The sequence below is a fragment of the Pelophylax lessonae genome (assembly GCF_965119305.1).
Source record: "Pelophylax lessonae genome assembly, chromosome: 2".
Classification (NCBI taxonomy): Eukaryota; Metazoa; Chordata; class Amphibia; order Anura; family Ranidae; genus Pelophylax; species Pelophylax lessonae.
This window is the reverse complement of record NC_138769.1, coordinates 350,483,195-350,491,819: the sequence shown is the minus strand read 5'-3', so window position 1 is coordinate 350,491,819 and position 8,625 is coordinate 350,483,195. Positions and strand designations below refer to the sequence as shown.

Genomic DNA, 8,625 nt, shown 5'->3' with positions numbered 1-8,625 from the left:
TCACACAGGAGTGGGGCGGAAAACTGCATGTGATTTAGACAGGAATCACACTGTATTCCTATTCAAATTGCATGCAATTCTTTGTCTTGCGATTTCAAATCGCACCACAAAAGGTATCTGTACTCTGTTTTGGGGAATACTTGACCGAATCGGTATCCGTACTCACTGATAAAAATTCAGTATCGGTGCCACTTTACTAAAAACACTAGGATAAAGATTCTTATTTAAAAAAAAAAAAGTGTTATTTTTAGTATGACATTCAAATAATTTAACACAAAAGACTAATTGATAATGTCAAGGGTTTTAATTATAGTCTTTTAGTATGTGTTTATTAAAAAGGTCATATGGAACATCCCTTTAGCATGTACTAGCAGCCAAGTTGTCACAAGTCAACACTAGTTGTGGCCCAGCGTCACATAATGACTAAAATGAACCTAACAGCACAGAAGCAAAATGCTGTACTATAGGCAGGTGTGGATGGGATATAAAGTGTTACCCCGGGGTGGGGGGGCTCAATAAATTTGGGACACTAATTATCTCTCTTATATTTCACTTCACGTTGCAACTGAGCTGTTTTACTATCCTAGTCATTATTGCCTAAACGTGTGAAAATAAAACATTCTTATATAAGATATATAACATCTTTTAATTAGGTGTTACTTTGAATTATTTGTCAAAGATGGAGCAGTAGGAACAGAACATTAAGTAGAAATAAAAGAATACAAATGATTGCTTTAGACCATCTTACTCAAAGTGTGTACATAAAACCAATAAAATAGATATGATCTCTTTATATCTTTGTCCCATCTTACAATGTACTGTAACAGCGCCTCTGAATATCACAGAGGATAAAACAGTGTCCAGTGGCTTCTCTTTTAAGATATATATATATATTTATATTTTTCCCTGCTACAATTCCAGGCTTCCAAACAAAGTGACTTATAGTGCAATCAAACTATAGGATAACAAATCTATTAGCTCAGTAAACCCTCGTCAGTGCTGGAAGGAAAATATATATCCTCTCCTTCCACTGGGTGGGTTTTGCCCATGTAAAAAAAACAAAAAACAAACAAAAAAAAAAAAAAAAACCACAATAATAAAAAAAGGCTCTGTGCTGATCTACCAAAGAATTGTATGCTGGGCTCCTGGTTGAGCTATTGGTGAGGGTGACCAGAGATGAATGCTGAGTGCTGAATGCCCCTTGGCATGAAAAGGTTTAGGAGAATTTCCCAAGACTGACCAATATCTACTTAGAAAACCCACTAAGGCTGATATCGTCTCCTTGCAGTAAGGCATCCCCAGGAACAAGGTTGGAGGAGTTTTCTGGGCTCTGAAGGGATAAGAAGTCTGAGATGTCTAAAGATGATGGTGTCCAAGGTTGTAAGTCCGTGGGGTGCAAGTGTCCACTGCTGCCTTCGCAGGGTGATGAGGGAGTGGCTACAATGTCAGGAGGGGGTGGGTCAGTCTTTGGTTTGGGGACAGGGTCAACCTCTGGAGATGAACATCTTTTGGCCTTGGTGGGAGTCTCTTTTACAGAGTCTCTACAGGCACACTGACACTGGCAAGACTCCTCTTGTTTTATAATGATGACAGGCAGGCTCAAACCAATCTGCTGTACAGCATTGCCTGGAAATACAAACATAAATAATGTAATGAAAATGGTGCAAATATCAATCAAGTAGCCTTATTTTTGTAACAATTGTATAATCGTTGAAACATTATTATGTAATAAAATGACAAATATTTCAAGATTTAATATTATAACAAATGAATAAGCAAACCATAACATCAGTAACCTAAAACATCAAAACTAAGCCAGACTGAAAAAAAATGGATTTTTGACTTGACATTGGGCTATACTGCCCCCTACAGGAGTAAGACACTAGGCAAAAAATAATTCTGGCTACACCCATGGGCAGTCCCAGGGGGTATACTGCCTCTCTCTGCTATAGGTACTCAGTTGTGTTCTAAGCCGTGTCAGGAGAATTACAACTCCACAGAGGGGTGGGTGCTGTGTTCCTCAATGAACATCAGAGAAATGGATTTTACGGTAAGTCAAAAATCCCATTTTCTCTTTCGTTCATTGACGGACACTCCAGAGATTCATAACCATTGGGACGTCCCAAAGCAGTGTTAAACATGAGGGGTGGGAACAGCGAAAAAATTCCCAAGGCTAAACATTAGCCAACCAGGCAACAGAAGCTCAACCAAACAACTGGAGCCCACCTAAAAAAAAACAAATAGGATCAGGTCCTCTTAAACAGCAGCCTGCAAAACCTTGCTGCTAAAAGAAGCATCTGCAGATGCCAACACATCCACTTTATAAAACTTTGTTAAAGTGTGCACCGACGACCAGGTGGCCGCCTTGCAAATTAGGGATCGACCAATATAGTTTTTCTAATGCCGATACGTAAAAAAAAAAAAAAAAAAATGTTATTTATTTTTTTCTAAAGGTACTCTTGTGGAGGGATTTGGGGGTCTAAAAGCCCCCAAACCCCTCCTCGGCACCGAAAAGCATTCAAAACGTCAAAAAGTTTGGCTGTTTTGAATGCTGTCAGTTTTAATTCGGCGTCGAGTACCCGGAAGTGAGGTCATGACATCCCTTCCGGGGTTTTTCCATGGAGACGCAGTACACCAGGTCTTCTCTTGGGCAGCGGCGGCAGTGGAGGTAGGATGCCTGGGTCTCCTGGTGGGACCAGAGACCCGGGCGAGCCACAGAGGGCGGCGGGAGGGGGACATCCCCTCCCGCTCCTTGTAATCACAGCCAAGCGGCTTCTCAGCTGCATCGGTTGTCATTACAAGACAGCCAACCGTCAGCTATGGACAGGGCCGCTGATAGGGCAGTACAACCAGCCCTGTTGTACCGGGCCCGGCTTCATCAGCAAGACAGGGGGTGGCCCGGGCAGCTTTATGGTTCATTCCTGCCTATAATAATACATTGATTTCCATAGCTCACACTCCTGCTTCTACTTACTACCCAGGGTTAAATTAAGTTTCCCTGGGCCCCATCAGGTCAAATGAGGGTCCCGGGAGGCTGGAGCAGAGCAGGCACTTTTTTTTCATTTTCGGGCGTAGGTACATGAAGTGCAGTTGCTGCACATTATAGATCCGGTCTGCCATCCGCCCGCCTACTGCCTATGCTATGCCCTCCCTGGCGGAGTGATTCTTTGTACCTCCGCTCCCTCAGCACTGTCAGCAGGTGCCGTGGAGTGAGGGAGAAGCTTCTGTGAGTTGGCTGAGAGGGAGCAGATCGGCAATCCCAGAGGTGGGTGTGGCGGTGCACAGGCAAGTGACACAGTCACTGACAGGCAGCATGCCTGAAGGGGGACAATTGGGAGCAGGCAGGAGCAGCACCAGGTGGGTGCTTCAACACCTCCAGAATTTCTCCTACCACCCCCATCTGCAGCCCATAAATGACAAGTGATGCTGGAGTGCAGAGGAGCAGCCCTTTGATTTCATGTACTGTCCTTTGTGTTCCTTATCTTGTGGGCTGTCTGCTGTCCATGTCCCCGGCTCAGCCACGCCCCCTCCCTGTGTGTAGAAGAGAATGCAGAGCTTGCACTGAAGTTTACAAGGTCTGTTTTCCTGTTTTGTAGTGAAGATGCCTAATGTGAAGGGGATGGGGGGTGGCTGCATAGAATTGTAAGGGGAAGCTCTAGTGATATGGGGTCTGCATAGGGGAAAACATTACTATTGTGTGACAATGTGAACCCTTACATTGTCAGCTTTATGTCTACTAAGAGCAGATAGATCTTATGGGGGATTTGAGGGCTTCAAGATCTGCTTGTCGCTGAACTTTATTTTCAGCAAAGTCTACTGTCCCAACTCACTGCAAACCTCCAGCATTATGTGTACACAGCCTGTAAGCATGCAATGTTTTCTAAATGAGAGTTCCCCCTGTTAAAGATGCATATAATTTCAGCAGGAAGAGGATACAAATTTTTTTACCCGGCTGTTTTAGCAGGGTATTTGTCCAGCACTTAGGCATGGTTCACACTAGTGTGATGTGTGTTGTGGCGATTTGAGTTGATGGATGAGGTCACCTCTGCCCCTTTGACATCTATAACAAACAGGGTCTGCATTAACTCCCATATGATGGAGCTTGGTAGGAGTATTGTGCACTCTCAAAATTATATAAAGTTGGCATAGTCTCTCATATATACTACAGTGCACTGTACATTTCTATAATGTCACCATCCATATTACCATCTACAACACACGGGTAGCAGTCACCAGAGGTTCTCTGTCACAGTGTGTCACATAGCATGGCTGGCACTGTTGCAGTGTGTCACATAGATTGGCTGTTGGGTGCTGATTTTGTTAACTCATTGGTCATAAGTTAACAAGGTCAGCACCCAACAGCCATGTCCTGTGACACACTGCAACAGTGCCAGCCATGCTATGTGACACACTGTGACAGAGAACCTCTGCTGACTGCTGCCCGTGTGTTGTAGATGGTAATATGGATAGAATGAATAGAAATGTACAGTGCACTGTAGTATATATGAGAGACTATGCCAACTTTATATAATTTTGAGAGTGCCAGCCATGATAGAGCACCTGCTGACTGCTGCCTGTGTGTTAAAATTCTGATGATCTTAGCTCCCTGTGTTGATGTTTGTTATCAAGGCTTTCACACAGAGTGGAATCTGTTTGTTCAGAGGGGGATCTGTCCACTGATCGGAGTGGGCAGATGACAGGTCTGTGACCACTCAGCTTATGTATAGTGGACATGGACACAGCCCATTCTGCTCTAAGGATGGCTGGTGTAAAAAAACAGATGTTCGTTTACACCCGACTGCCCCCCCAATTTGATCCGCTAGCGGCTAGACGAAGGGGAACAGATTCCTTTCCATTTTGTTAAGCGGATCGGATTGGAGGTAGGTGGGTTTAAATGGACACAAGTATAGAGGGTCAGATTAGGTCCACCTGTAGAACGGACAGGCGTATCTGATCAGTCCTGTCATGTGGACCCACCCCCAACCTTTTCCCCCGAACTGCTTGCAGCCCACCCTCAGTCAATTTACTGCAGCAGGTTAGCACAGCAGGCTGGATTGCATACTTGTACTTCATCCAGCCTGTTCCTGCACTTTTCTTCAAGGCAGGGTCTTGGGAGGGGCCAGGGGCGGGGTTGAGGGTGGGACTGAAGGGGGCCCCGTCAGGTAGGCTGTACGGGGCCCCATGATTTCTATCAGCGGCCCTGGCTATGGACACCGGTACTGGGGTGATGCCTCTAGCTGCAGGCATCACCCCGGTACAAGCACTTTCCCTAAATATCGGCAATATCGGCAAATCAAAAGGCAGATAGTGATATATCGGGGAAAGTGCAGATCGGTCCCTGATATATCGGTGTTGCCGATAATCAGTCGATCCCTATTGCAAATGCCTGATGACGGAAAGCCCAGGAGGCACTAAGTACCCTAGTAAAGTGCACCTTGACAGGGAAAGGAGGACCCTGACCCCTGAAGGAATAAGCCTGAACCACTGTCCCTCTTATCCATCTGGAACTGGTCACAGAGGAAGCGGACAACCCTTTTTGAGGTCAATCCGTGAGCACAAAGAGAGTCTGACTTCCTAAAAGACTCTGTATCTGCCAGATACACCCTAATGACACCAACCAAGGCATGCAAGACAATTTCCTTCGGATGTTTAGGCCTGAGAGAGAAAACCCCACAAAAGGAAACAGCACCACCAATCAGGTAATCACAGCCCGAACTAACTGCACACCATGCGGCGATCAGGAGGAGCAATCCATGGATCAGTACTAGAGGCTGAGGAAGGGCTCCCACCGCCGAATCATCACTCATCCAACTCCAAAAACATGGCCGTTGCTATTTTCAATGGAAAGCCATAGAAAAATGGCTGCCAAGACTACACAAACATGGCCGCCGATCTGTAGCCTAAAAGGCTACAAGAAGATGGTGGCCCTGCGCGGCTCCCAGAGACCCCAGCAGCACAAAAAAAAAAAACGATCCCAACAGGAACGGGGGCCCCGGCAGGTGCCCCCACCAGGCACTCCCCCCCTCCTCCGCGAAATGATCGCTCGGCCGCCAGGGCGCGCTCCCCCCCCCTTCACCAGTGCAACACCCCAGGCCAACCTAAAAAGATATGTCCACCCCATGGGGGAATGGGGTGTGGGCAGATGGGGGGTAAAGGCCTGCATTAGACCACCAAGAAAGGGGGGGGGGCTGACTTGGAGGGAAGGGAGCCCGGGGGCCCACGTCACCCCAAAACCCTCCAGGGGTAGAGGGGGGACAGCTACTAACCACACCAGGAACAGGGTGGGCACCACTCCGGACAGACCGCTGCTCGATCGTAATGTAGGTGCTATCGGCCAGGAGGAAACAATGCGTCTCAGGCCAAAGCCAGTTCGTATGCGCCCTCGCGAGACGTTTAACTCGCAGGCCAGCCCCCGCCCAGTATGTCCCAGGCGTCCTGTTGCTAGGAGACGTCTATATGACGAGCGGGTGCGCTCTCCCTCCTTACCCCGCTGACGAAGTCACGCCTACTGACATAACGCGTACGGGGGGAGGAGGCTGACGTCACCCGCGTCGCTCCGATGTCTGAACACATGTCTGCACCTTAGCACTGTGTCAGTGCAACTCATGTGAGTTTTATTCCTTTATGCTTACTTAATAAATGTCCTCATTATACGGAGAGTACTAGATCTCTTTCATTTATTTTTTCGGATATTCTCATATGAGTCCTTTGGGATCCTATGAAATTTGTGGACACCGTTGCACTGTCGATCATCTGGCTGTCTTCCATTACTGCTGATAAGCTTAGTGACCCCTAGTGGTCGAATGCAGGAGGCGAGAGGCTGTAATTTCTGTGGTGGAGGAATCACGGTTGCAGTGGTGTATTTTCCTACCTCTCTCACAATGGAGATTAGTCATTTCTAAGGACTTTCTAAAGGACTTTATGGACTTCACATGTGTTTTATGCATTTTAATACATTTTAATGATTATATGCACCTTTTATGTTTTAGCACTGCACTTTATTTCTTTTTATTCTATGTCCCAGCCAACCTAGCTACAGTCTGCACACGCTCGCTAGTCGGACCTTAACGATTTTGATTATCCAGTTTGTCACCCAGTCCGGCACTTAATTGTAGATCTTACAGGAACAAAATAATAAAAAGAGGGGAAAAAAATTCCATTTAAAAGGATAAAATTGCCAGGACCAGAGATCCCAGCAAGGAACTAGGTCCTTATTACTGACTAGGCAGAAAAAAACTAAATACCTATAACAGAGAGTCGGAGTATACCCCCCTGGACTGCCTCATAGGCATAGTCATTGCAAAAGTGCAGTGTATGGGATGTTTACTACACTGACCTTTTCCTCTTCCAGCTACTGTTGGTATCGCTCTCAAGACTGCTAGAAAGGTCTCAGGTGAAGTGCACTTGGTATCACTCCCCCTTGGACAGAAGCTGGCATTACAAAGGAAGCATTGGCTTATGCAGCTCCTGCTCCCACCATGGCTGCCTGTTTCCTCCATTGCCCGCTCCTACTCTGATACTCTGGGATGGTGGGTCGGAAACCCGTTGATCGCGATCTGGGCTTGCAGACTCGCCGTCCCAAAGCATGGGCATGCACTTCCCTGGTTTGAGGTTGAGGGCCACATCAGAGGGCTCATGCCACGGGCTGAGCACCCCTGCACTAAATGGACTAGATACACTAGAGTTGGCTTGCAATCGTCCAAAGTCACAGACACAGTGTACTGTATTCAGCTACAAGTACATGCTTTTACAACTTATTTTTTAGTAAAAATAATTTACAGTGTATTCTTAGCAACACAGAGCGGGAAGCAAAATTAAAGCAATGCAACAACATACAACATAAAAAACAACATACCTCCGGTGCCTGTCAGTGGGACCGTAGTAGTGAAGAATACTTTCTCCACCTTTGGAGCTTGCTGCTGTAAATGAGAATAAATACATCTTAATTTAAAAGCCAGACAATTTATATAAGAGGGAATTCAAGTATATTTTCAGACAGGTGACACACCTTTGTGATGTATTAAATAGCAAGTTCATTTCTAGTGTGTTTCTTCCAAAGACATGCCTTAAAGCTCCTCCTCTTAGTTTGTAAGCGTGCAATAGTCAGTTCAATCTTGTGGTGAGCTGTATTCTGCAGGACAGCTAGAAATACAGCTCACCCACAGGAATTAGTGCGGCTGCAGTGCTCATGCACACTAAGAAGAGGGGACTGTTTAAAAGAAAGGCTGTGCAGCGCCAGGCAGGGATAGTGAAGACGGCTAGGCCAGTAAATATTTAATTTAACAGGCTGCAGTCAGGGGGAGGGGAATTTATTAAAGGACAAGATCTTGTCAAAAGAATCAAGTTTATATACACTGCTAGTATGAAAATAAAAGCTCATATTCAAGTATCTGATCAGGCTGCAAGGAGGAGTTTAACTGCAGCGCATGCAAGCAATGCAACTACCGCACATCACATAAATCACTCTGAGGTACAAATCTTCAGTTGCATAAAAACAAGCCTAGGAAATGTGCCACCTACAGGCTGGACTTTGCCTAACTACACTAAAAGAACATAACCTGAATGACACCACTCCAACTCTACCTAGTACAGGGTAATAGGTTATGACTGGAGCCAATAGGTTAC

At 46.0% G+C, this 8,625-nt stretch overlaps 1 protein-coding gene across 1 annotated transcript in view; it reads right to left on the bottom strand.

Annotated features, from left to right (window-relative positions):
• Positions 1 to 482: 482 nt before the first annotated feature.
• Positions 483 to 8,625, bottom strand: part of MTF1 (metal regulatory transcription factor 1) — an 81,517-nt gene continuing 73,374 nt past the window's right edge. Inside the window, exons 9-10 of the mRNA XM_082245359.1 lie at positions 7,856 to 7,919; positions 483 to 1,626 (exon numbers count right to left, since the gene is read on the bottom strand). Of these exons, the coding sequence (XP_082101485.1) occupies positions 1,247 to 1,626; positions 7,856 to 7,919 (444 nt within the window). The 3' untranslated portion in view covers positions 483 to 1,246. The remainder of the gene's footprint in view (positions 1,627 to 7,855; positions 7,920 to 8,625) is intronic.